General features: G+C 35.5%; 2 protein-coding genes across 3 annotated transcripts; one reads left to right on the top strand and one right to left on the bottom strand.

Annotated features, from left to right (window-relative positions):
- Nucleotides 1-1,555: 1,555 nt before the first annotated feature.
- On the bottom strand, nucleotides 1,556-12,581 carry LOC136809794 (protein SON-like). Its single transcript, XM_067066351.1, has 4 exons — nucleotides 12,427-12,581; nucleotides 8,196-8,378; nucleotides 7,322-7,670; nucleotides 1,556-1,753 (listed from the first exon to the last, which is right to left on the bottom strand). Exons 1-4 carry the CDS (start codon nucleotides 12,579-12,581, stop codon nucleotides 1,556-1,558), a joined length of 885 nt encoding a protein of 294 aa, XP_066922452.1.
- Nucleotides 12,582-17,070: 4,489 nt separating this feature from the next.
- LOC136809758 (lysine-specific histone demethylase 1A-like) lies at nucleotides 17,071-24,874 on the top strand. Of its 2 annotated transcripts, XM_067066311.1 has the most exons (15): nucleotides 17,071-17,199; nucleotides 17,632-17,664; nucleotides 17,981-18,114; nucleotides 18,331-18,409; nucleotides 18,620-18,904; nucleotides 19,124-19,218; nucleotides 20,174-20,316; nucleotides 21,212-21,302; nucleotides 21,662-21,735; nucleotides 21,974-22,034; nucleotides 22,300-22,373; nucleotides 22,708-22,952; nucleotides 23,303-23,496; nucleotides 23,677-23,919; nucleotides 24,176-24,874. In XM_067066311.1, the coding sequence occupies exons 1-15, from the start codon at nucleotides 17,133-17,135 to the stop codon at nucleotides 24,479-24,481; spliced, it is 2,124 nt and encodes a 707-aa protein (XP_066922412.1). In that variant the 5' UTR covers nucleotides 17,071-17,132; the 3' UTR covers nucleotides 24,482-24,874. The 2 variants fall into 2 exon arrangements, with proteins under 2 accessions (XP_066922412.1, XP_066922413.1); XM_067066312.1 differs by lacking the exons at nucleotides 21,212-21,302; nucleotides 21,662-21,735 and having other exon boundaries at nucleotides 24,176-24,576.
- Nucleotides 24,875-27,605: the final 2,731 nt, after the last annotated feature.

Raw genomic sequence — 27,605 nt, forward strand, 5'->3', positions numbered from 1 at the left:
AATCACAAAATTAAAAATTACTACCAGGTAATTACAAGTTGTTAAATTTCACAAAGGAACGCATACATCTTAAAAGAGCTCAAGGGGGAATGAAGAGACGTGCTCATTCAAGTCCGGTTTGAGCTCCCTTATGATCAGGGTTTCTTTTATATAATATAAAGCTCTTCGTCGATTCGATAATTACTATTATGTAAAACTTTCATATAATATTATAATATTATCTATAGAAAAATCATGATTTTCAGTCATTATGTCAGTTAGTCAGTCACACTAGCGTCCCGTCAAAATGCATATCAAAGATTAATGCTGCGAAAGCGCTATATCGTTTACCTGACTCTCAAGCAAAAAAATGCGCCACAAAACTTCTAAAAGGGATTCATGAAAAAATAACCCGTAGCTTTTTAATGAAATTAACATTCTCAAAAACTATGAAAAATTGCCTGAAATTTGAGCCATAGCTGAAAAAATTTAAGCCAAAGATCCGCGCACTGCCGGATAGGCTAGTTCCCGGAAAATTTTACCGGACCTCAAACACTGACCCATTTACATGTGCGGGATTGTTTTTACTTTAGCGTATAAACAAGGCCTTAAAAATCGAAGCGCTGTCTCGGGAGGTCGTGGCTTCTTCGTAAAGACGAAAGACAGATCTGGACTTATTTCGTACTTTCCAGTCTCTTGTTCGTAGTTTTTCTGACTTTCTGGTGCCTTATCCACTGCGCCACGGATTCCTCATTCATGCCGAAAGACCAGACTGTATTAACAGAAAATCACAAAATAGTGCTTTTTTCGAGCTCCAACCCTAACCCTAACTGATAATAACCAAATTCCTAGCCAATCTGATACGTAACCACACCCATACCCAACCCTACGACCCTACCAGGTCGCCTGCAGGTCCTGACACTATTCCCGCATACCGGATCCGAAAAATAGATACATGTCTTTCGCTTTTACGAAGAAGCCTTCACCGTCTCGGGAATTGAATGACAAAATTTGGTTGGTTGATTTTGGCTGCTGCTGCAGCACGTTTTATTTTGTTTCAAACTTTAAAGTTTTAATTAATTCTCTTGCGAACTTGATTCAGGTAACTCTCATCCTTGTTGTCGCAAATACATCCTGTAGATGACTGATGTTGTTTTTTCTGAAATATGTATGCCGGCCATTCTGTAGCAATATTCAATCTTTCGAATATTTAGTTCAATCCAATCCTTAATGCCGATATTTAGTTCAATCCAATCCCCATATTTAGTTCAATCCCTATATTTCGTTCAATCCAATCCCAATATTTTATTCAATCCCTATATTTCGTTCAATCCAATCCCGATATTTCATTCAATCCAATCCCGATATTTCATTCAATCTATTTTTATTCAATCTTTTTTTATTCAATCTTTTTTTTTTTTATTCAATCTTTTTTTTCATTCAATCTTTTTTTCATTCAATCTTTTTTTTATTCAATCTTTTTTTTCATTCAATCTTTTTTTCATTCAATCTTTTTTTTATTCAATCTTTTTTTAAATTCAATCTTACTGGGCACGAGTACTCCTGCACTGTTGTTTTAACATTGCTCTCCGCCACCCTTTTTGGACACAAGCATACTAGTTGCATTCGCAACGGCTCGTTCTAAAGTTCCTGATGATGTTGTCGAACTCGTTGACTCAACCAAATTGCTGGCCTCACGATGCAGCTCAACGAGACGTAAACTGTTATTGTTGTTGCTTGACGCCATCTTGAATTTGAATCTAGTCGGTTCTGACTGTAATGTATTATTAAGACATAATATATATTAATATTAGTAATAGTATTATTTATCTGACTTAGAGAACGGCGCGATCTCCTAACATACTTTAGTCAGATCCGACTATACTTTTACGTCTTAAATCACTTCAAACCATGTGGAAACTGCATTAGGGAGATAATAATTACGCTCGTACCCAGGAAGATTGAATGAAAAAAAAAGATTGAATAAAAAAAAAGATTGAAAAAAAAAAGATTGAATAAAAAAGAAAGATTGAATAAAAAAAAAGATTGAATAAAAAAAAGATTGAATGAAAAAAGTTTGAATTAAAAAAAAAGATTGAAAAAAAAGATTGAATGAAATATCGGGATTGGATTGAATAAAATATAGGGATTGGAATGAATGAAATACAGGGATTGGATTGAATGAAATATAGGGATTGAACTAAATATGGGGATTGGATTGAACTAAATATCGGCATTAAGGATTGGATTGAACTAAATATTCGAAAGATTGAATATTGCTACAGAATGGCCGGCATAAATATGTAAGTTCGTAAGTTGTAACCGCGGAGGGTTTCTCGGGGTTGCAATGTTCTTTGTATCTGGTCACTGGTGGTGACATGTCTTTTGGTCTTACCCACGTAGAAGGAATTGCAATTTGTGCAGTGCATTCCATACACAATCCAAGCACAAAACCTTAAAGGTGTTTTATCTTTGAAATTAAACAAATGTGCAATCCGAAGAAGGACCCTGCCACAAAAAAGTGTGTCAAGCAGATAGTTCGTAGGAAATCATGACCCTAGAAAATTGGACCTGCTGTACAGTAAGCAACTAAAATCTCTCATCTGGCAAAATACAGCAGATATTCTTATAAATCGCTCGTTGGATGCTTCTGGACTATAGGGACAGTGATTATAGAGGCATATATACCGTAAGATTGGGTAACTTGCATCAGTGGAGGCTAACATGCATAGCCCTCAAATGAATGACCTGTCTGGTCATTTTAAAATACAACTACGCAGCTCCCGCTCACAGCTCTACTCTACCTTTTTTGTTTTGATTTAACTTTGTATTTTAATGACCAGCCAGGTCATTTTATCTGAGGGCTATGCATGTTAGCCTCCACTGATGCAAGTTACCCAATCTCACGGTAGTTGTTTTGGAGAACGTGATGGCTTATTGATTGACAGCCAGGGATTATATTAGACCTTTTCGCCTTTGCGCAGTTTGCGTCCGCCATATTGAATTGTATGCAAAAATACAGGAACGAAAATGCCGTGGTTGGATTTAGTTGGAATGTATGCAAAACATATGCAAGTTTACACAAAGATTAAAAAGACAACAAAGCATCTTATAAATAAATATTATAATCATTAGAACAATAAAAGATGGAATTTCTTAATCCAAAAGGAAATATTTACAGAACAACAAAAGCCTTTTAGGAATTTGTTCTTAAAGACATTGCACACACATCAAACTTTCAAAACACGCAAACTGAAAGCAGTAATTATGACGTCACACTTTATCAATGTTTTGATTTGATCATTTGGCGGCTCTATTCCCAGGAGAATAATTTGCCGTCAGCCGAATAAGGATTATTTTTTACCTTCGCGGGTGATTTTTCAGTTTGAGATTCTGTCTAATCAACGGTCTAATGTTATGGTCTTTTGAAGTGCTTGTTCTAAGAGATGAGTGAATATAATTGTTTTTAGTTTTCAAGAGAAGCAAATTTAATCTTTCCTCTACAAGATTACACTTTAATATAATGCCAATTATGCATGTAAGTTTTTATTTAATACTTTCTTTTTGCATATGTTTTGCATACTTTCTAAGGGAATTTCACCACGGCAATTCGGCAACCATAATTTTTGCATACAATTCAATATGGCGGACGCAAAGGCGAAAAGGTCTTTATATACTCTAAGAGAAGTTCTCTTCATTAGGAGATATCTTTACCTTAGTTAGGAGATTTTTTTTATTCTGCTGATTTTTTACCTTCCAATCATCTTGCCCATGTTTTTAACTTAATAAATTGTCTGTCATTTTCTTCCTTCTGACAAAATTTTGTTGAATTCTGAGCTTATGTTTATACTCCCCAAGCGATTTTAGGCAGGTACCTGAAAATGGGACTGGTCTTTAGACGGTCTTTTAAGGGTCGGCAAATGACTGGTAAAAATTACCCAAAAGGCCACTACAAGTCTAGTTAATTAAGCTGCCACTGCGTAACGCCTGGTCCCAGTCGACATCCTTTTACAACAATTTTTTGATGTGATCGTTACTAAAAATCACTAACTAGCGGCCTGGGTTGGTCTAACGAACGATCAGGACTGGTCTAATGAGCGGCCATAAACGTCTAGAAGCGGCCAGGATTGTTAGAGATCACATTTCTAGATAGACCAGCGTCCGAGATTCAGAAAAGGCCTTAAAAATGGTTTTCGTAGGGCACCCCTTAGATCAGGGCAAATTTTTGATATTATCCCTTACCAAAACTCAGTATACTTTAAGTATATTCTATATTGTACTGCAAGTATACTTTCAGAGGTACTAAAAGTATACTTTCAGTATATATTTTGATGTTATAGAAAGTATACTTAAAGTACTAAATTTTTGGAACAATATTCCATATACTTTAAGTATACTGCATGGAAATATACTTCAAATATACTGCAAAAAAGTATAAATAAAGTATACTTTCATACAAATTGCTAGTATTAACCACATGGCCACTCAAAACACATTCTTCAATGAAATTTAAAAAGTTCATGCCTATAAAGCTTATGAATTTGAAGAAATTTTAAAACCAAACTCTATTAATCTGGTAACATTGAAAGTAAAGTAACTGTCAGTAACATTGAAAGTAAATAATCTTAAAAGCTCTTAAGCAGATAAAGAAAATCCATATCCACTCACATCAGGTTTAACTTAAAACTACCTAACTCATCATGCTGCCACAGACTAGTATAATCACAAACAAGATTCATTACATTCACATAGTGCACCATTAGCGGTCCATTAGTTTTGAATAATATACAGGTAATCTATATACTTACATAAGCAAGGTCGCTGTACATCATCCATTAAAACCTTTGCTATTTGTTAGCAAACACTTCATGACATCTTCAAATTTATAAATGTTTAAAATTTCAACTGTTCAAAAAATGGTAAAACAAAGTTCTCTCACAACACCTCACACACATTAATGTTCTGATGTATGAGAGATTTTTTTCATGTGTTTCAAAGTTTTTATGAAATTCACTTCTTTTTAGAAAAATCTTTCATGCATGAAAATTAACAAAGGAAAAATGATTTCAAAACAAATAAGAACTTTCCCTCTCCAAGGGCAGTATACTTAAAGTATACTTTTTGATCTAATGCACCCAATTATTTTTCTTTTTATCTTTTTTTTCAAAAACAAGTACAGTAAAGTATAAAAACAGTATACTTTTCTTATACTTTCTGCTTGCAGTATAAATGCAGTACAAATTTTGTTAATTTGAGTGATGCTTTGATTTTGATAAGTATACTTAGAGTATACTTTAATCCTTAAATTTGAGCAAAAGTATGAATGCAGTATACTTACTATATACTGAAAGTATACTTTTCTAGTCAATGTTTTGGTAAGGGATGCTCCTAGGGTGTAGAATTGACAAAAAAATTTGCCCTTCAAATCTCCTGCAGTTTTCGAGTGAATCAATTTTTAGTTAATCGATAGAACTTACCCCCTTTACTAACGGTTTTTTCGAATTCTGAAAATCAAATATCTGAGGCTACCAACGGATTCAGCGTGAAAAGTAGATAAATAAAATGGGGTTATTTGTCAAGATACGACCACCTGGTGCCTAGAAATGGTATTTTTAAGGCAAAAAATCTACGTTTTTGGCGTTTTCCGATGATGTCAGCATTTTTCTGGGAGCATTTTCAGAAAAAATCATTCCCACATCTGGATAGCCCTGAATTATTAGTATCCGAAAATGGTATGGTTTGTTAACTTTTGATGTTCTGATCTTGAGATATTCCATTTTTAAGGTAGGTGAATATATGCTGAAAAACTGCTGACTCAGCAAAAAATATCGATAATTTTCAATATTTAAACCAAATATCTGAAAGGACCCTCCCGGCGCTCCGGAAATCTCCGGTGTTTTCCGGTGCAGCTAAAAAAACGCCATTTTTCACACCGGAAAATTCCGGTGCTCTTCCGGTGCTTCTGGTGCAAGGGATTTTCGCACGCTCTAAAAAGCCGTTTAGACAGGGTCATGAAAAAAAAAAGTGATTAGCCAGTACCAACCAAACTTTTTATTTGATCACTGCGCAATAAAAGGTATGATCGTTAGATACAGGGTTATCCAGCGATAGAGTTGGTGCTTCCCATCAATTAGTGTGCGTTACTTGTTACCGTAACTTCGGCAGTTTATCCACAGACTTGAGCGACGGTCACTTTGTCTAGTTTCAAACTTAACAAAATCTACCGTACCACGGATCTTCCACAGTCATAACTTTAATTTTCATTCTTTATTTAGAGTGCCGCCACCAATGTTACCGATTGTTACCATTATGAGCTGTTCAGGGAGAGCGTGTTGCTCGAGAGTCGTGAAGAAGAAAATAAGAACGCACCTTTTTTATTTTAAAATTAACAATTTATAAAATAATATACGTTACGAAATACATACAACATTAAAAAAAGTGGCCCAAATTAAAAATGAGGCCATATTGATCATTACAATCAAATTAATAGACTGTAACTTCGTTGGTCTTTATTTTCTTTCAGGGCGTTGTTTTCATTCTCTCACGCACATTCAAGATATTCATGACGTAATAATTTTTTATACGGAAGCACCCGAGATAACCCGGAACAAGTGGCAAAATAACAAAAGACTAGTGGCAAATTTTGCCACTGGTTCCGGATTATTTTGTGTGCTTCCGTATAAAAGATTACATCATGAATATCATGAATACACCACTGTCTCAGTGCCACCCCGGTGGCGTTGTTACTAAAAGTGGTAACGGTAGGTAACGATAGGTAACGATAGGTAACGACAAGTAACGGTAGGTAACGACAGGTAACGATGAAGTAACGGTCGGTAACGATGAAGTAACGCAAGTAACGAGGGTAACGAAAAAGTAACGAAGTAACGATGGGGAAAAAGCTGAAAATGGTGGCCCTGAGGTGTCGAACCCGGTGATTTTGGGAGAACCTAACGACTTTGGTTAATCTATTCAAGATGATTGTACAGCAGGATCTGATCGTTCTGGTGATAATAAATCCAATCGTTTTTATTGTAAATTGATGTTTGTGAATAAACTGGAAGATTTGACGGCTTGGTGAATCAATGGTGTTGGTCAATGCAATGATGGAATCAATGATGCTGGTCAAAGCAATGATGGAATCAATGGTGCTGGTCAATGCAATGATGGAATCAACGGTGCTGGTCAATGCAATGATGGAATCAATGGTGCTGGTCGATACAATGATGGAATCAATGGTGCTGGTCAATGCAATGATGGAATCAATGGTGCTGGTCAATGCAATGATGGAATCAATGGTGTTGGTCAATGCAATGATGGAATCAATGGTGCTGGTAAATACAATGATGGAATCAATGGTGCTGATAAATACAATGATGGAATCAATGATGCTGGTCACCACAATGCTCGAATCAATGATGCTGGTCAATGCAATGATGGAATCAATGGTGCTGGTCAATCCAATACTAGAATCAATGGTGCTGGTCAATACAATGATGGAATCAATTGTGCTGGACAATGCAATGATGGAATCAATGGTGCTGGTCAATACAATGATGGAATCAATGGTGCTGGTCAATGCAATGATGGAATCAATGGCGCTGGTCAATATAATGATGGAATCAATGGTGCTGGTCAATACAATGATGGAATCAATGGTGCTGGTCAATGCAATGATGGAATCAATGGTTCTGGTGAATTCAATGGTTGAATCGATGGTGGTGTACTGGTAGATGCAATGCTGCACTCACCAATGGTACTGTTGTGCAGGTGGATGCAAGTTAGGGATTGTGCATTTTTTGTAAGCACCATCTTTATGAGAAATTCATCGATAATTTTCGATTCAAGGGGTATTGACTTTCGGCGATTGGTTCTTTCAATGCAACTTGGGGTTTGTGCAAAATGTGAGCATATTTATTTTTCTTATAAGCATCATCTTTATAAGAATACAATCAATAACTTTTGATTCAAGGGGTATTGACTTTCGGCGATTGGTTCATTCAAAGCAACTTGGGGTTTGTGCAAAATGTGAGCATATTTATTTATCTTATAAGCATCATCTTTATAAGAATACAATCCGTAACTTTTAATTCAAGGGGTATTGACTTTCGGCCGTTAGTTCATTCAAACAAGTTAGGGATTGCGCATCGGATCTGATCGTTCTGGTGATAATAAATCCAATCGTTTTTATTGTAAATTGATGTTTGTGAATAAACTGGAAGATTTGACGGCTTGGTGAATCAATGGTGTTGGTCAATGCAATGATGGAATCAATGATGCTGGTCAAAGCAATGATGGAATCAATGGTGCTGGTCGATGCAATGATGGAATCAACGGTGCTGATCAATGCAATTATGGAATCAATGGTGCTGGTCGATACAATGATGGAATCAATGGTGCTGGTCAATGCAATGATGGAATCAATGGTGCTGGTCAATGCGATGATGGAATCAATGGTGTTGGTCAATGCAATGATGGAATCAATGGTGCTGGTCAAAGCAATGATGGAATCAATGGTGCTGGTCAATGCAATGATGGAATCAATGGTGCTGGTCAATCTAATAATAGAATCAATGGTGCTGGTCAATACAATGATGGAATCAATGGTGCTGGTCAATGCAATGATGGAATCAATGGCGCTGGTCAATATAATGATGGAATCAATGGTGCTGGTCAATACAATGATGGAATCAATGGTGCTGGTCAATGCAATGATGGAATCAATGGTTCTGGTGAATTCAATGGTTGAATCGATGGTGGTGTACTGGTAGATGCAATGCTGCACTCACCAATGGTACTGTTGTGCAGGTGAATGCAAGTTAGGGATTGTGCATTTTTTGTAAGCACCATCTTTATAAGAAATTCATCGATAATTTTCGATTCAAGGGGTATTGACTTTCGGCGATTGGTTCTTTCAAAGCAACTTGGGGTTTGTGCAAAATGTGAGCATATTTATTTTTCTTATAAGCATCATCTTTATAAGAATACAATCAATAACTTTTGATTCAAGGAATATTGACTTTCGGCGATTGGTTCATTTAAAGTAACTTGGGGTTTGTGCAAAATGTGAGTATATTTATTTTTCTTATAAGCATCATCTTTATAAGAATATAATCAATAATTTTCGATTCAAGGGGTATTGACTTTCGGCCGTTAGTTCATTCAAAGCAACTTGGGGTTTGTGCAAAATGTGAGCATATTTATTTTTCTTATAAGCATCATCTTCATAAGATTACAATCAATAACTTTTGATTCAAGGAATATTGACTTTCGACGATTGGTTCATTTAAAGTAACTTGGGGTTTGTGCAAAATGTGAGTATATTTATTTTTCTTATAAGCATCATCTTTATAAGAATATAATCAATAACTTTTGATTCAAGGGGTATTGACTTTCGGCCGTTAGTTCATTCAAAGCAACTTGGGGTTTGTGCAAAATGTGAGCATATTTATTTTTCTTATAAGCATCATCTTCATAAGATTACAATCCATAACCTTTGAAGGTTTTGAATTTTGGTGATAGGTTGATTCAAAGAAAGTCAACGATTTCACATAAGAATAGCATTTAATTTTAATTTTTTTCGGTTTCGTTTTATTCCAAATTGAAATAATTTAATCAGCTTATGACTAAGCTCTTAACAATTCGATCGCCATTCACTGATTGCTCGTTTTTTAATTGATTCTTGTGCAGTTGACATTGTAGCAAAATTTTAGCATACCATTCTGCAAATTAATTTAACAAAACAATATTACATTGAGGATAAGACACGTTTGAAAATGAAAAGTACTTTGTGAAAAGGAGGTCAAGTCATAATTAGACTCGAAAATGTTCATAAACTCATTGAAAGTCAACCAAAAAATGCCAGTATTTGCCCTTTCCTTCGATCCTTCGAGTTAAAAAATGTTTTTTTAATTAAAAATGTCAGATTTCAAAAACAGCTCTTTTAACTTTTAAGAAAATAAGTGAATAAACTAAGGAAATTAAGGACATTTTGAGATTTAAAAACATTCGAGCCTGAAAATCATGTGGTGAAATCACGAAAATTTACTGGTTCTTATATAAAAAAGTGATGATTCAAGAAAAATGCGTCGGTATTTTGGTGTTTGCAACCCCCGTGAGAAGATCATGATTCATGGGAAAAAGCATGCAGTAATAATAATAGGCTAGGTCAAAAGAAGAAGTCTACCCTTAGTGTTATGTAACTTTCTTGACTATTGTAATATACACGATTGTAGAGCTCCACGTGCAGTATGATACAAAATATGCTCACAAGTTGTAAACAATCCTATTTAGAAAGGAAAATCTCATGTTTATGTAAAATGTTTTCCCAAAGAAACGTACTTTCACACCTTTTAACACGAGGTAGCAGCTGTATCTTTTTATTTTACATCGTATTGAGTATCAAAGAAAGAGATTTGTGTAAGTTTGTAAATACACTCCAAATAAAGCAAAATTTGCCAAACGGAGGAGAAAGTTGATGTCTTTTGTCTTTTGAATGCTTAAATGAAAGCGTACTGAGAAAAAAAGGTAGAATGTGATACAAAAATTGTATTCTTATAAATGTGATGTTTATAAGAAAAATAAATACGCCCACATTTTGCACAATCACTAACTTGCTTTGAATGAACCAATCGCCGAAAGTCAACACCCCTTGAATCAAAAGTTATTGATTATATTCTTATAAAGATGATGCTTATAAGAAAAATAAATATGCTCACATTTTGCGCAATCCCTAACTTGCTTTGAATGAACTAACGGCCGAAAGTCAATACCCCTTGAATTAAAAGTTATTGATTATATTCTTATAAAGATGATGCTTATAAGAAAAATAAATATGCTCACATTTTGCACAAACCCAAAGTTGCTTTAAAAGAACCAATCGCCAAAAGTCAATACCCCTTGAATCAAAAGTTATTGATTGTATTCTTATAAAGATGATGCTTATAAGAAAAATAAATATGCTCACATTTTGCAAAAACCCCAACTTGCTTTGAAAGAGCCAATCACCGCAAGTCAATAATCCTTAATTAAAAGATCTGTATTGTATTCTTATAAAGATGATGCTTATAAGAAAAATAAATATGCTCACATTTTGCACAAACCCCAAGTTGCTTTAAATGAACCAATCACCGAAAATCAATACCCCTTGAATCAAAAGTTATTGATTGTATTCTTATAAAGATGATACTTATAAGAAAAATAAATTTGCTCACATTTTGCACAATCACTAACTTGCTCTAAAAGAACCCATCGCCGAAAGTCAATACCCCTTGAATCGAAAATTATCGATGGATTTCTTATAAAGATGATGCTTACAAAAAATGCACAATCCCTAACTTGCATTCACCTGCACAACAGTACCATTGGTCAGTGCAGCGTTGCATCCACCAGTACACCACCATCGATTCCACCATTGAATTCACCAGAATCATTGATTCCATCATTGCAATGACCAGCATAATTGATTCCATCATTGCATTGACCAGGACCATTGATTCCATCATTGCATTGACCAGCACTATTGATTCCATCATTTCATTGACCAGCACCATTGATTCCATCATTTCATTGACCAGCACCATTGATTCCATCATTGCATTGACCAACACCATTGATTACACCATTGTATTGACCAGCACCATTGATTCCATCATTTCATTGACCAGCACCATTGATTCCATCATTGCATTGACCAGCACCATTGATTCCATCATTGCATTGATCACCACCATTGATTCCATTATTTCATTTACCAGCACCATTGATTCCATCATTTCATTGACCAGCACCATTGATTCCATCATTGCATTGACCAGCACCATTGATTCCATCATTGCATTGATCAGCACCATTGATTCCATCATTTCATTTACCAGCACCATTGATTCCATCATTTCATTGACCAACACCATTGATTCCATCATTGCATTGACCAGCACCATTGATTCCTTCATTGCATTGACAAGCACCATTGATTCCATCATTGCATTGACCAGCACAATTGATTCCAGCATTGCATTGACCAGCACCATTGATTCCATCATTGCATTGACCAGCACCATTGATTCCATCATTGCATTGATCAGCACCATTGATTCCATCATTTCATTTACCAGCACCATTGATTCCATCATTTCATTGACCAACACCATTGATTCCATCATTGCATTGACCAGCACCATTGTTTCCATCATTGCATTGACCAACACCATTGATTCCATCATTGTATTGACCAGCACCATTGATTCCATCATTGCTTTGACCAGCACCATTGATTCTAGCATTATATTGACCAACACCGTTGATTCCATCACTGCATTGACTAAAACCATTGATTCTATCATTGCATTGACCAGCGCCTTTGATTCCATCATTGCATTGACCAGCACCATTGATTCCATCATTTTATTGACCAGCACCATTGATTCCATCATTGCATTGACCAACACCATTGATTCCATCATTGCATTGACCAGCACCATTGATTCCATCATTGCATTGACCAGCACCATTGATTCCTTCATTGCATTGACAAGCACCATTGATTCCATCATTGCATTGACCAGCACAATTGATTCCAGCATTCCATTGACCAGCACCATTGATTCCATCATTGCATAGATCAGCACCATTGATTCCAGCATTGTATTGACCAACACCATTGATTCCATCACTGCATTGACCAACACCATTGATTCCATCACTGCATTGACCAACACCATTGATTCCATCACTGCATTGACCATCACCACTGATTCCATCATTGCGTTGATCAACACCATTGATTCACCAAAGCCGTCGAATCTTTCAGTTTATTCACAAACACTAATTGACCATAAAAACGATTGGATTTATTATCTCCACAGTCATAGTCACCAGAACGATTGGATCATGCTGTACAATCATTAGATTTCCAAAATTCTTGAATAGATTAACCAAAGTCGTTAGGTTCTCTCAAAATCACCATTCACCATTAGCTCTGCCGCAGAAATCTACAAATTTTGATAGTTCGACACCTCAGGGCCACCATTTTCAGCTTTTTCTCCATCGTTACTTCGTTACTTTTTCGTTACCCCTCGTTACTTGCGTTACTTCATCGTTACCGACCGTTACTTCAGCGTTACCTGTCGTTACCTACCGTTACTTGTCGTTACCTATCGTTACCTATCGTTACCTACCGTTACCACTTTTAGTAACAACGCCCCGGTGGAGCTTTTTCCTTCAGTGTGGATGAAAATTTTTATCTAATCGTAGTGTCCCGATTGGGATAGAAAATATATATTCCAGCTCTAAGTTTACAGAGAGAATGGTTGCAGTGCATTCTTTCCACCACACTGAGGGTAAAGTCATTCGGTTTAAAAGTGGTTTAAAATTTCAGGTTAGTTTTTCCACCGGACAGACGATTTTTGGCTAAGTTTTCCAGTGTGGCGAGGGGCTCCACCGGATCTCTGACACGAGGGTTTCCAGCATATTCTCGCCCTCGGCAATGGATGTGTGTCATTATGATATTACGACGTTGGAAAATGTGGAAAATACACGTCTCACGTGGATATGATGATCGCAATTGTGTTCCCATAAAAATGAAAACTGAAATGAAAAAGAAAAAGAAAAACAGCGAGAGAAGAAGTAATTCATCCAATCTTGACCACTGGAGAATTAAAAATAAGTATGGAGTGGCAGGATCGGGATTATTAAACACCGTTATCTCACAATGCCCGTATTCTAAGTTTCGTATGTTCCGCATTTGAAAATCGCAAGTATGACTGCACGGATAAACTCCTTCGCCACAGCCTTACGCCAGCATAATAAGGAACAATTGTTATTTTCCAAATCAAAATATAAAGACAATAAAGAAGGATTACCTGGTATATCTTATTGAATTTGATTAATCTTCTTAATATTGATTCTAAACAAAAAGAATGATGTTAATTGATTGTAAAACCACTGCAAAATCTTAAATTTTCTAATTTTCCACCCCGTGCAAATGCACAAAGTTCCAAAAACCCAGTGTATTTGCACCGGGTTTTCGCGCTACTTTCGATTTCGACCCGTTGCAAATGCAACATAGCCGACCCCGTGCAAATGCAAGGATTTCCGTGACTGTCATTTAATTTATCCAATTTATCACACTTTTATCACCCAGAATCTGATTTCTCTTCTAAAAAAATCTGCTATTACATGTTTATTTTGGTTTTAGAATTTGGATAATTCGCGCGTGCGTAGTTACTTTTTACATGATTAGCGCAGCGAACGCTATCGCATTTATATCGCGGAAATCATGCACCGGAAGCACCGGAACGTTCCGGTGTTCCGTTGCAGTTCGATTCGGAAAAATCGTGCACCGGAAGCACCGGAAGTGCACCGGAACGTTCCGGTGTTCCGGTGCACGGAAAAAACGGCACTTTTTGCACCGGACGTTTCCGGAGCGCCGGGAGGGTCCTTATCTGAAAGTTAACAAACCATACGTACATTACCATTACGGGGCATTGAGAAAAAATCCTACTAAAATTGGGTCTAAAATATTCTTATAAAAATTTACAATCATCATGGCTCCGAATGGGGTGCTAGGTCCCCCCAACAAATTTAGGTCCCCCCACTTTTCAGTAAGGTTCAGGTCCCAGTTGAAATATAAAGGTTCAGGTCCCTGCAAAAATTGCTTTCAAGGTTCATATCAGGTCCCAGTAAAAAAGCTAATGTCATTTCTGGTAGTATTATTACTAGTTTTTTTACGTATCAACATGGGACGTCAACCAACTGATGGAGAGAAGAAAGAATTCATGTACATCATAAAAATGCGGGGTTAAAAAAAATTGGGGGTCCAAATTGAAAATTTAAATAAATGTTGCCCACCATGGTTGGGCAACGAGAAAATTTTGGAATTTTAAGGGTAGAAATCTGCCATTTTAGCCTACATTTTGATTAATTGTAAGAGATAATAAATTCAATAGAAAAATCCTCAACTTATTAACCAAAACAATAGTGAGGGGGTATTTTACTGTTTCCTAATTAGCCCCCCAGAACTTTAGTGTAGCCCTTCAGCTCCCCCCACTTTTTTAGGTCCCCCCTGAGTTTAAAAAATGAGACAGTTCCCACCCACTTTTAAGCCAATTTGAGATTTACACCCCCCCCCAAATAAGTGGGGGGGGGGCGGAGCCATGATCATTTACCCCTGTCTCATAAATTTGCAGTTGAGAAGAATTGTTAGTGTTTGATTCTTTAATTGAATAAGTAATAGAAAAATTTTATTCCCCCCTTTTTATAATTTGATCAAAAGACCTGTCAATAAAAGAAGAATACAATACAAACAATAGTTGTTTTGGAGAAGGTGACAGCCTATTAAATAAATAATTACTCCACAACAGATACCTAGAGACAAGATAATTTATCATGTTTTTATTGGCTGAGGGAAAGTAATGTATGTGGAGTAATTTGTCATTCAATCAGGTGAGGATTATACTGTACTCTAGCAGGCTAGCTCTAAAGCTCTAAAACAGCAACTAATAACATGAAAACCAGAATATGATTCTTCAATGAATCAGAACTATAAAGAACTTACAAACATCAATATGTCAGATCTAACAAAATTAATAACGTATGTATGGTCTTTAAAATGAATGTCGAGTTGCGCAAAACGAGTTAATATTTCCGAGTTGTTCACATCAAGAGTTACAGGTTAAAATTTCCGAGTTAAATGCTAGTCAGCAAAATTTCCCCTCAGTGGCAGAAATCGGGGAAGAAAAAAGTGAACAAATATCAACTTTGTGAAAACTAGAAGTGCATGTTTTTTAACCTTCTGGGGAACGCCAAAATAACTTGAGTCGAGAATCTACAGGAAGGAAAGTAACTCGAAAATTTAAAGAACGAAAATAAACCGAGTTAAAAAGCAAGAAATAACTCGAAAATTCAAAGGAGGAAAAATACTCTAGTTAAAATACCTGAAAATACCAGAAATAACTCGAAATTTTAAAGTCAAGGAAAAAAACCAAGTCACGAAATTGAGAATGACTTCATAGAAGGTACAAAATTACGTCAATATTTATTTCCGAAAATAACGTCATAACTCGTTTTTTTTCGTAACTCGGTTCATTAACTCGAGAAAAATACTCGGGATTTCCAAGTCTCTTCGCTATATTATCATCAACTCATTTATTAAAACTTGGTACATGTTTTTTTTTATAAGCAAGTGTATGCCCCTTGGTCAGGCTCGTGTATGCTTAAGTTCTCAAAGCATCTAGGCATAGTTTATGCTTATTATATGCTTAAAAGAATCATGCTTATGATTCACCCCGAGCCAAGTTTTTAATGAAATTTCAGAAATTTTGTAAAAATTTGTTCAGATTTTGGAAGCAGTGAAATGTTAGCTAGCCGTGAAATGTCTTATTTTTTACTTGACCTCTACCAAACCCTTTTAAACAGATAAAAATGACCACTTAAAAAATATTTTAGGTTGACATATATGCTCATGTTATGCTTAGGAATTCTGCAAATCTGAGCCTTCATATGCTTATAAGCGTTATGCTTATAAAAAAAAAACATGTATCTATTTTGCTGACCAGCACGGCTATCTTTTGAGAGGGACTTTTGCATCTCTAAAATTTTTTTAGAAGTGCGCAGTGTCGTTACAAAAAAAGTCGGAAGTGCGCAGTGTCTCGTAAGCCTTCTGGGCCATGACCCTAGACAGTTCTATTTCACAAATTTTATAAGAACTGGAAGTGCGTGGTGAGCCTTAGGGGCCATCGTATAACTATTTGCACAATATGAAAATATCACGACATAAAAGGATCATGTTTGTTTCACTGATTCCAATGACCCAAAAACCAAAAAAGCCATCTTTTTATTCGCTTTCAACAATGAGGTAACGTTTGCTCTTCTTCTTGAAAAAGAAAACGCGGAGGCAGGACGTTGGAGATCCAGCAAATCAGGAAAGTGCTTTGTGCTGACTCTAAAAATCAAGGTTGGTCAGGGCATGGAAACAATTTTTTACGAACAGACTAATAACATTTTGTTGATAAAGAAAAAAGAAAAACAATCTTTTTCTTAGGGAGCTCAAAGATTGGTTTTACTATAGTAATAACTTTTCTTCTATTTTAGAACTAGAATAAATACTTTTATGTAACATCTACATAAATTTAAAGTCAATTTCATAAGTCAAAATGAATGTTTCAAATCGCCATGAAAATCCTGAAGAAATGGAAGAAGAAGATGATACCTTTCAAACTGGTTTGTGTTTTAAAATTCCTTAACTTTTGTTTTGTCAACTGGTAGAAAAGTTGAAAAACCTTTGAGTAACATATTTTTCAAAAGTTTCAAAATTGAGCATCATCCTTTTTTATGATTTTTCACTTTAACTTTTCATTTTAACCTTTTTTTATAGTTTTTAATGCAATATTTCTTTGTAAAAAATGATTGTATAGCTAAAATCAGGAGGCAGAAGTATTGTATTAAAAATTGAAGTTCCTAGCACCAAATGGAAAGTTCAATTTTTATCTCCATTTCAAAATATATTTTTCATTATCTTTCTCACAGATTATATAGAGTTTTGAATTATCTTTTCAAAAGTTTATAATATGTTAGAATTAAGACTTTGTTAAAAATGGCAAGCAAAAAAAAAATTAGTACACACTTAAATGAAATGGACTTTTTTCATTTCAGATCCGGTAGAAGTTCTGAAGTTGTCTGCCAAAAGTAAGCATTTTTTTATGTTGAAATATTACTACTGATGATTGAACAATTCTGATAAAATATGCATTAGACAAATTTCAGAAACTCTTTCTTAAAACCTTCTACAGAGAGAGAGAGACAACGATAGGCCGTGTGAAATATCTCAATTAATAATGTCCCAATTTTGCTTGAAAACAATAGAAAATCAAATCAATTTTGGAAAAATCAAGTTAAAATGATTTATCTGATTTCACTGAGTCTGGTCAGAACAGAATTAAAATCTATTTAAATTAATCCCTTGTAAAGTAACTAATTTAACTTTATATTCGATTATCCTTAGCTCTTGAAGGCTCAGCATTTGGCGCTCGTCTACCATCTGACCAAATGACTGCACATGAAGCATCATGTTTTCAAGACATCAGCCAAGGCTCCACTGCTAACCAAAAGAAATTTCTTTATATTCGTAACAGGATTGTAAGTGAAACATGAAGTCGATTTGTCTTTGATGTGTAATTTTTTTACTACCACAATGTGTGAACCACTCTCAATTAGTTTTAAAAATTACACTGACATGAAAAAACTCATCAAATCTGGTCGGTTTTAAACGATGATGAAACATTCAAAAATTTTCTCCATTTTTCTTGGCAAAAGTACAGTGCATTTCTCATGGTTGGAACTTTTCAATTTTAGATTCAATGCTGGTTAAGCAACCCAAGGGAAGAATTAATTGTTGAGCATGCATTAGCCAAGATCGAACCTCCTTTTAATGGTAAGCTTTTGCATAAAGGGTTTGCATAAAGCAGTTTAAAACAATAACCTCTAATGACATAATGGTATAAGAATTTGCCAAATCAATCTCTTTCTTTTTAGCTTTTAAAGGAATTTGGTCGATTATTTGATGATATGAATTTGGTTAAAATCTCAGGGCCAATTCAATTCAATTACTACTTTTATAATTTCACTTTATGTTATATGTTAGATGACCCAATCTTGACGAAGAGAATTCATGCCTTCTTGGATAGATATGGTTCAATCAATATTGGTGTCTACAAATTTCATCGTTCACCTCCAGTTCTTAAGAATGCCCCAAAGATCCTAGTCATTGGAGCAGGGATGTCTGGATTGACAGCTAGCAGACAATTGAAATCTTTTGGGTTTGAGGTTGTTACCTTGGAAGCACGTGAACGAGTTGGTGGACGCGTTGCAACTTTCCGGCAAGGCCCTTTCATTGCTGATCTTGGAGCTATGGTTGTCACTGGGCTCGGTAACTTTTTTCTCTATCACTGAACTTTATAATTGAGTTATTTAACAGGGATAGTTCCGCTTTCTTCTGTCAAATAAACTTCAAATGAGTCAATTTTTTTAGTTTTTTTAGAGGCAATCAATCAAATCAATTTTAGGGCTATTTGTTTTTACGTACATAAGAATCGTCGAGACTAAAGTCTGAGTAAGTTTCTATAAAGGGGAAAAATGTTCTTTTAAGGTGGGAATCCTGTCACTGTGATTAGTAACCAAGTTGATGTCAAACTCACAAAAATCCGGCAAAGATGCCCACTTTATGAATGCAATGGACAAATGGTACGTTTTTGCAATACACCTTTTCGACCGTAGCTGCAAGTTACTGCGCGGGCATTTTCTGTCCGTTTTACTACTGTAAAACCGTCCCAGTCTTTTTTTCGCACCTATAGACAATAGAAAAAGGTGTAGAATTAGAAAAGGATTGGATCGAGTTTAGAATGGTAAAACGGTAAAAAAAGTGCCCGCCCGGCAATTGGTGGCTACGGTCGAAAAGGTGTATTATTCATTCATAATTCGATGTTTTTACCCTTTGTCCATCATTGGGATAAGTTTCATAACCTCTTAAATTCATCTCAATTGTAGGTGAAAATCTCAGCACTATTCATATCATAAGTTCATATTATAACACCTGTTGATTTTGATATATTAGGGGGAATTTTGACCAATGGTAGATACAGTCCCATGGGTTTTTGATAATTTGACTTGTCTGTAAAATATATGTGAGAAATTAGAAAAGCTGAAAATCTTTCCTTGAAATATTCACTTGTGCATAGTGTGCAGAAAGGTCTGAACCCCCTCCCATTTTTATTACATTCCCTTATATTGTGTATCCCCTATTTTAAATAATTTTCGAGCCCGCGCTATTTACAACAGCAGTCCACTAGTCATTCAAAACCAAAAACATTGAAATTTGTATTAAAAATTATATGAAAAAAGAGTTCAACATGGTGCCGCAGGCGAAAATTTAGCTATCTGCACTTGTTTTTTAGTTGTCCCACACCAAATATCTAAATCAATATAAAACATGATAAATATTTTGACCAACAGTTGTTACCCCCCCTATTTTTACTTGACCCCTCTAAAATCTCAAACCCCCCATTTTATTCGGAAAAAAAGTTAGGGGTCCTATTTTTGGTCATTCAAGATTTTCAATCAATGGTCGATCCATATCTGGTGTAGCGATGTCTTTTTTGCCATCCAAAAGAAATTTGACTTTACAAATTGTATTATTCAGGTACGCAAAGACAAAGATGAACTGGTCGAGAGAGAATTCAATCGACTACTGGAATCCACATCTTATCTGTCTCACGTGCTTGGCTTCAATGCATTGTTTCAGAAACCACTGTCGCTTGGTAACGCTATTGAACTTGTCATTAAGTAAGTGGAGTAGTTAAAGCGAAAGTATTTCTATAAGGATGGCGGCTATTCCAAGGTAAAAAATGCACATCCTATGTGGAGGAGATCATTTTTGGAAGTTCAACCTCATGAGTTTTCACCGAAAGTTTAGTGTTTTGTCCTATTTGAGCTGCCTTATTGATTTCTTTACATTTTCTCCAGGATATTTGTGGGACAACCTGTATGGAAATCCTTCCTCCTTTATTTGGGAATTAATTTTTCATTTTTAGTTTATTTTGTTCTGGTTCTTAATTAAAGTTGTTAGAGGTTTTGTTTTGATTGAAAGGTCTGATGATGCTGATGTAGTAAAAACAAGTGCGACAAGATTAGAAAAAGGTTTTGAAAAATGAAAATACATCGAATAAAATAATATTCCTCAAACAAAGGGATTTTTACTGATACTCTTTCGAATGTTTTTATGTTTATAATAAATAGAACGTTTTCTATCTTAAAAATCGTAAATTTGCTCGAAATCAACTTTGCTATTTTTTTGTTTACAAAAGCAATAGAATGTGAGGTCACATCCCGAAACAACTTTCGATCTTTCACTTGTTTGTTGGATATCGTTGCGTAAAAAAGTAGCTTTAATCTATCTGACTCAGTATGAAGACACTGCCTAAAATAAGCTCATTTTATTCCCGTAGACAACCTTTAACTGTAACTTCAATAAATTATCTGTGCAATTACAATATTTATACAATATAAACATTTTGTCTGTCTTTGTGTATCAAGAAACCAAGATGTCTTTTTTCGGACTTGTTTTCGTCTTATTTTATCTGAAGTTATCAGCATATCAATACCTGGAACCTGAAACAAAGTTTTCCATTCAGGGAACATCATTTTCATCTTCGCTATATGTATTGTTTTTATTTTGCAGATTGATGGAGAAGCAAGTTAAAGAGAAACAATGTGAACACAGCCAAAAAATTCTCGAGTTTCAAAATCGTTTGAAAGAAGTACAGTTTGAGGTAAAGATAAATAATAACGTATATTGTAAGGATTTGCGTCAATCTAATGACACTTTGATTTAAAGCATCCAGTTACGTCATTGTTAATCATGATTTGCTTGCCCTAACATTGGCCAAAAAGGTTTTCTTTGTAAAGCAGCAGTTAATAATTCCTATAGTGCTTGCTTGATAAAACATCAATTTGTTCTGTTATTACAGAAAGCGTTCTCCCTTTGAGAAGTTAGTGTAAAGTATGTCGTGCTTTTCTACTTAATCTTTAGCTTGCCATGGTAATGTCATGTTAATATTTGTAGCCACGTACGATAATGAAGACGTACTCTCGCTTCATAAAATGACTTTATCTTGTTACTATTATCTAGATGATCAAATTACGAGACCAGATTGAGAAAGCAAATATCGAGTGGAAACATGCTATCCAGCAGAAACCTCCAAGGTATCCTTTCCAAGAAATCTTCTTAAAACCCCGAACACGATAAGTGAATTTTTAGTGGCACTTTGAGATGATAGAAACCTGGAGATTTTTAAGTTTCAAAATAATTGTCGCTCTTTTCTCGAGTTAAGCAGGTCTTTGCAAACAATAACTACACTCATCTTAAGGATCTAGGTATAGTTATTAGTTTTATTGTTAGATACTGTCATCATTCCGTTTTTAACTTTACAATTTTCTATAGAGACGTAACGGACGAATTCACAGTTCGAAGCAAACAAAGAGACTTGTTACAGTTATTCAAAGTGAGTTTCATTTTAGCTTCTTTTTCTTAATTGTTGAATGTTGTCTTTACCTTGCCTTGCTTTACCCTCTTCTTACTAGAAGGTTTTATCTTAAGATTACCAATAGTGAGTAACAGTAGTCACTGGTACTGAAACGATTCGGGACAAACTTTGACTGGCAAAATGAAGGATGGTATTTCTCATGGATTATTTTATGGGCCAACTTAAAAATTTCTGATTACCACTAGATAATGGTACTGAGAGCATGGGTCTGTTTTCGTTATAGGAACATGACGGTTACGCTGAGAAGCAAAAAGAACTAGAAACGAAAATCAAAGATTACGAAGAAAACCCTCCAAGGTAATCGATCAACTCTTTTCCAAAAACCTTGACTTTGGAATCTAAGTTCTTGATCCTACTCACTAGGATTCATGGCTAAAGCTCGCTTTCGTATCATTCCAAAGATGTTTCATACTCTCTTTCTAAAATATCATAATAAATAAACAGACTTGTAAATCGACCTTTTGCGAGTATCTAACATTCAAAAATGAAGAAATTACGCGTTTACTTTTTTGATCTGTCAGAAAATTTCTGTTTAGATTTCAGAAAATTCTGATTGATTTTTTAAAGAGAAAACCTATTCTATTGAATAAAAGAGTGGAACTTATTTCTCGATATGTTCTTATCTTCTCAGTGATGTATACTTATCATTACGCGATCGTCAGATTTTGGATTGGCATCTTGCAAACCTCGAATTCGCCAACGCTACACCTTTATCCGCCCTTTCATTGAAACATTGGGATCAAGACGATGATTTTGAATTCACTGGCAGTCACATGACTGTTAGCAATGGCTTTTCGTGTATCCCTGCTGCTCTAGCCGAGGGTCTAGATATTCGCTTGAATACTGCTGTCCGTAATGTCAAATATACACGACAAGGTAAAGTCGAATGGCTTTAAATTTAATTTACCTTTGCAATTGATAATATTTCCGTGCATCTTTACATATTAGCCATGGTGGACATATTTTGCTTCAGCAATTTCGTTTTTTATGAGCTTGCTCAGAAAAGAAAAACAATTAGCCCATGTTAAGTAAAGAATTATTCCAACTTTTATCTGGGGCTCCACGTGGTTAAAAATATATTTTTGATGGAATTCCGAAAGGGTATCTCTTCAACTGCGTTCAATTGATATTGTTCTTGGAAAGCTTAGCGCGTCTTCACATCGTAAAGTAACGTACATATCAATGACGCAACTTTTTACTGTATGAAATTCTCATCTGTATTTTAGGTGTTGAAGTTGTAGGAGTAACAAATAAGAACGGTATCCCGACAAGTCAAACATTCAAAGCAGATGCAGTGTTGTGTACATTACCTTTGGGTGTATTGAAACATAAAAATCCACCCTCTATACATTTCAATCCTCCGCTTCCTGATTGGAAAACTGGCGCCATGGATCGAATGGGATTCGGAAATCTTAATAAGGTTTGTTATTTCGGAATTTTAATTTCTAGTCGTTCTTATGGCCAAAGATCAACAAAACATCAAAAGAAAGCTAGAAACTGTACGACTGTCAAAAAATAACTTAAATATCATGACACCTTATGGTTCATATTTTGGTTTTGCATGAGAGAATTTCTTAAAATACGAGTTTTCTATTTTCAGGTGATTTTATGCTTCGACCGTGTCTTTTGGAATTCAAGCACTAATCTCTTTGGCCACGTGGCCTCGACCACATCAAATCGTGGTGAACTCTTCTTATTCTGGAGTATCTACAAAGCGCCCGTTCTTTTGGCGTTAGTGGCGGGCGAGGCGGCAAACAAATTGGAAACCTATTCCGATGACGTTATCATTGGGAGAGCCTTGACAGTGCTCAAAGGAATCTTCGGAAGTAATAATGTTCCTCAGGTATGTTATAGATATGATTTATCAATTTGAAGCCTCCAACTATGAAGCCTAGCTATTCCTAACTTAAATGATTCATTCTACGCCTCTGATTTCCTCTAAGTCTTATACATGACAAACGAAAAAGCCTTAAAGTTGTTTACTTTCATTCTATATGTCTTGACAAGCATAGAGTGAAAGTGAACAATGTTAAGGCTTTTTCTTTCTAGAGCTGTCTAGAGACGATATCTTTTCTTTTAAATTTAACATCTTTTTTTAGCCAAAAGAGACGATTGTTACGCGATGGAAATCCGACGAATGGTCACGTGGCTCTTATTCTTTTGTTGCTGCTGGTTCCTCTGGCAACGATTATGACATCATGGCCGCCCCTGTAGTACCGCCCCCACCACCAGAGAAGCCTGTCATTCCGGGTAGTAATATTCCGAGATTATTTTTCGCCGGTGAGCATACTATACGGAACTATCCAGCAACGGTACACGGAGCTTTATTGAGTGGTTTAAGAGAAGCAGGTCGAATTGCAGATCAGTTTCTTGGTCTACCTTACGATTTGAATAAGTTCACTTAAGTGAATTGAGCTCCGTATTTCTTTTTGTTTTGATTTGATGGGCGAATTATAAACTTGAAAGATGAACCCTGTTTGTTGGGGTACTACTTTTCATCACGTGCTGATGAAACCTATGTTTGGAGCTTCTGGAATCGAGCTATCATCTTCACAGCTTCGTGAAAATCGAGGTTTCTTTTGTGGTTACGCTATAAAAAAACATACCTCAAGTCTGATGTTAGAAATGCTGATTTTTGTACAGTGTGTGGTGTAAATATTCCTTGTCGAGGTACTGGCTCAAAATGAATTCATACATAACTTGCTTTCCTCGTTAATAATTGTGTTGGTTTGTCGGATTGAAGTTAAACTATTTTAAAGAATAAACATGTAATTGGCTGAAAAGATTGCCGAAATGTATACACGTTTTTTTATTTAAGAACAAACTATATAAGAACATAAGGCTTCGATGGCCAAAATGTTAAGAACATTTTAAAGCAGGCTGATTTCTTAGGAAAATGGACGAAAATACTCAAAAAATGGCAAAAATAAGAACATTTTCATAACATTTTTTTGCTTAAAACTCAAAAAGTTAAAAACATTTGAAGGCTTCAAAAATTTTCGACGTTCTTATTAAAAAAAACGTGTAGGCCCAGTCAGTTGCGTGGTAGATCGACCAAAATCCGGGCAAACTGGGGAGGCAGTTTAAAAGGATTTGATTTTGGCGCCCCCTATTAAAGTAAATAACATTGAGTTTCAAGCCCGAAGGGCTAGAGGTCAATCTCTAACCTTTCTCAGGCAAGAAAAATTGAAGCCTTAAAATATGCGCCGTATTTTTTATGACGGATTGAATCTAGCAATTCCTTTGTTTTCGAGTGATATATTTTTCGAAATTAAGCGGTAAATTTTAGTTTCAATCTGTCATTTGTGTAAAAACCAGGCGGGTCGCTCAAGGCCGCGCAACTTTGGTAGGATTTGTTGGCTTCAAATCCTACCAAAGAGATTGACCTCTAGCCCTTCGGGCTTGAAACTCAATGGGCACGGTCCCCCTGCCATCACACTACTGGGCCCAATATCGATATGATCTACATTTTTGGTCTCAGGTAGTTTATGAATTATTGATCCATTTTTTAGTCTTAATGTTAGATAATGATGTACAGAGTTGTCGCAGACTCTCCATAACTCGAACAAATTTGCTGAGTTTCCTGCGAGGTACAGATTGGAGATTGCGTCCCCCACTTTTCCCCCGTAACTTTTTAGAAAATATAGTCTTTTGTTTTTTAACCTTTACAAAATATAAGAATTTTTTTAACCTTTTTTATTTATTTACACAAAATATTATAATGTACAGTTTACAACCTTTTTTTAACTTGTCATCAATTCGACCAATGTCATATTTCATTAGAGTTTGATAGCTTCCGTCTGTTCTTTTTGGCTCCATCAAAAGTTCTCTTATTTCTCTTTTCACCCATCATTCCATTCACAATACTTTTGATCTTTGCTCCTTTAGAGACTAGATACTGAGCTACTTCGAAATTCCCTTCACGCACAGCAATATCTAGACATGAATCTTCGCTTTTCGTCAACTCGTTAATGTTTCCTTCATTTTGTATGACGATTTTCAACATCTCTAAATTCCCAAATAAACAAGCATAGTGCACTGGTTGCATTCCCGCTCCGTCAAACTCGCTGACGTCGACGTCCTTGCGGGATAACAAGCGCCAAAGCTGTATAGAATCATTGTCTTTTATTGCCATAACAACAAGTGCACTTTGCACCTGTCCACAACTTTTCAGTCTTTTACTGTTATTTCTTGATCGCAAAGCAGCAAGTCTTATATATTCTTCCTCTTCATCTTCATGAATAGAGTCTACTTCACTTTCCTCATCGTCTGTTTGTGGCTGAATCACAATCTGAGGGATTGAATTTAACATTTTCATCATTTGAGGGATTGAACCATTAATTTGCTTGATTCCACCCCTTATTAATTCTTCCGGGTACGATTTAGTTCTTCGATACGATTGTGAGTACCTTTCTCCAGCTTCCTCGTCACTTATGACGTCATCGTAATCGCTTTCATTTATGATGCCATTTTTCTCGTAGCCAATCATTTTATTACTTATACCTAAAAGCTAAGATCAGAAACAGTCAATAATGAAGTCAAAGTAAGCTTTTCTTCTCTATCAAATGGAGCAGGATTTTAAACTTCCAAAGTCAAGGGTCTTTAATGTGAGATATCTTTATGCTTGATAATGATTAAATTTCACTTCAATACAATATGAAAGTTTGTTAGACTTTATGTCAATCGTAAAAATTATATCGACTTTTTTTATCTTCCACTTGAAGCATTTTTAGAGCACTTCATTTTAGACACGCCTCTTATGTTACTCTTAGCCAATTTTTGTTATTTTTGTCTTGATTGACGACTTTAATCAAGTTTAGTCTTTTTCCGTACATTTCTCTTAGACTCGAGTGCCCGATTAGTCTAGCAAGCTATACGACTAATTCAGACCAGAGGAATGTAAAGAGATGGAAAAACAGCTTCTTGAAAACAAAGGAAAAACGGCTCGTCATATACCAGGTCTCTTGCCCTTAAGGGAGTTAATGTCGAGTAAATAGGTTTCTTTTGTTGTCGCTATAAAAAATCTGCATAATTAGCGTGTTGTGACAAAATTCTTTTGTTTCAAGCCTGATTATGCACAAACTTTTAGGGCTTATATTTTGGGTACACCTCTCCTATACGAAAAGGTTCCTATATCTTCTTGCTCAGAATTTCCTAGTGATTCTACTGATATAACCGCATCTTGACCGCATCATTATATGGAAAGCTAGAGCGCGAGAAAATTATAACTTCATCTTGATTTTACTCGACTTCTGACAGTTTTACAAGAACCAATTTAATATCATTGCGTTAAGAATTTCTTTTGCTATACATTGGTAAAAATATTGCTCCTTATTCTTAAAAATTGAACTAGTAATCAGCGAAAAAGGAAAAGCAAATTTTCATTTTTATCGTCGAATCATGTAGAAACCGTCCGATTTGTATGGCGAGCCGTCTTTTCTGGACTTTCATTTAATGACCTAATCAACGTTTTTACAATAGAATTTTCAATAGAAGTGATCGTTGAACTTTGAGTAATCAGAAAAGCTG

The sequence above is a fragment of the Clytia hemisphaerica genome, unplaced genomic scaffold, assembly GCF_902728285.1.
Source record: "Clytia hemisphaerica strain Z4C2 unplaced genomic scaffold, Clytia hemisphaerica genome assembly, whole genome shotgun sequence".
NCBI lineage: Eukaryota > Metazoa > Cnidaria > Hydrozoa > Leptothecata > Clytiidae > Clytia > Clytia hemisphaerica.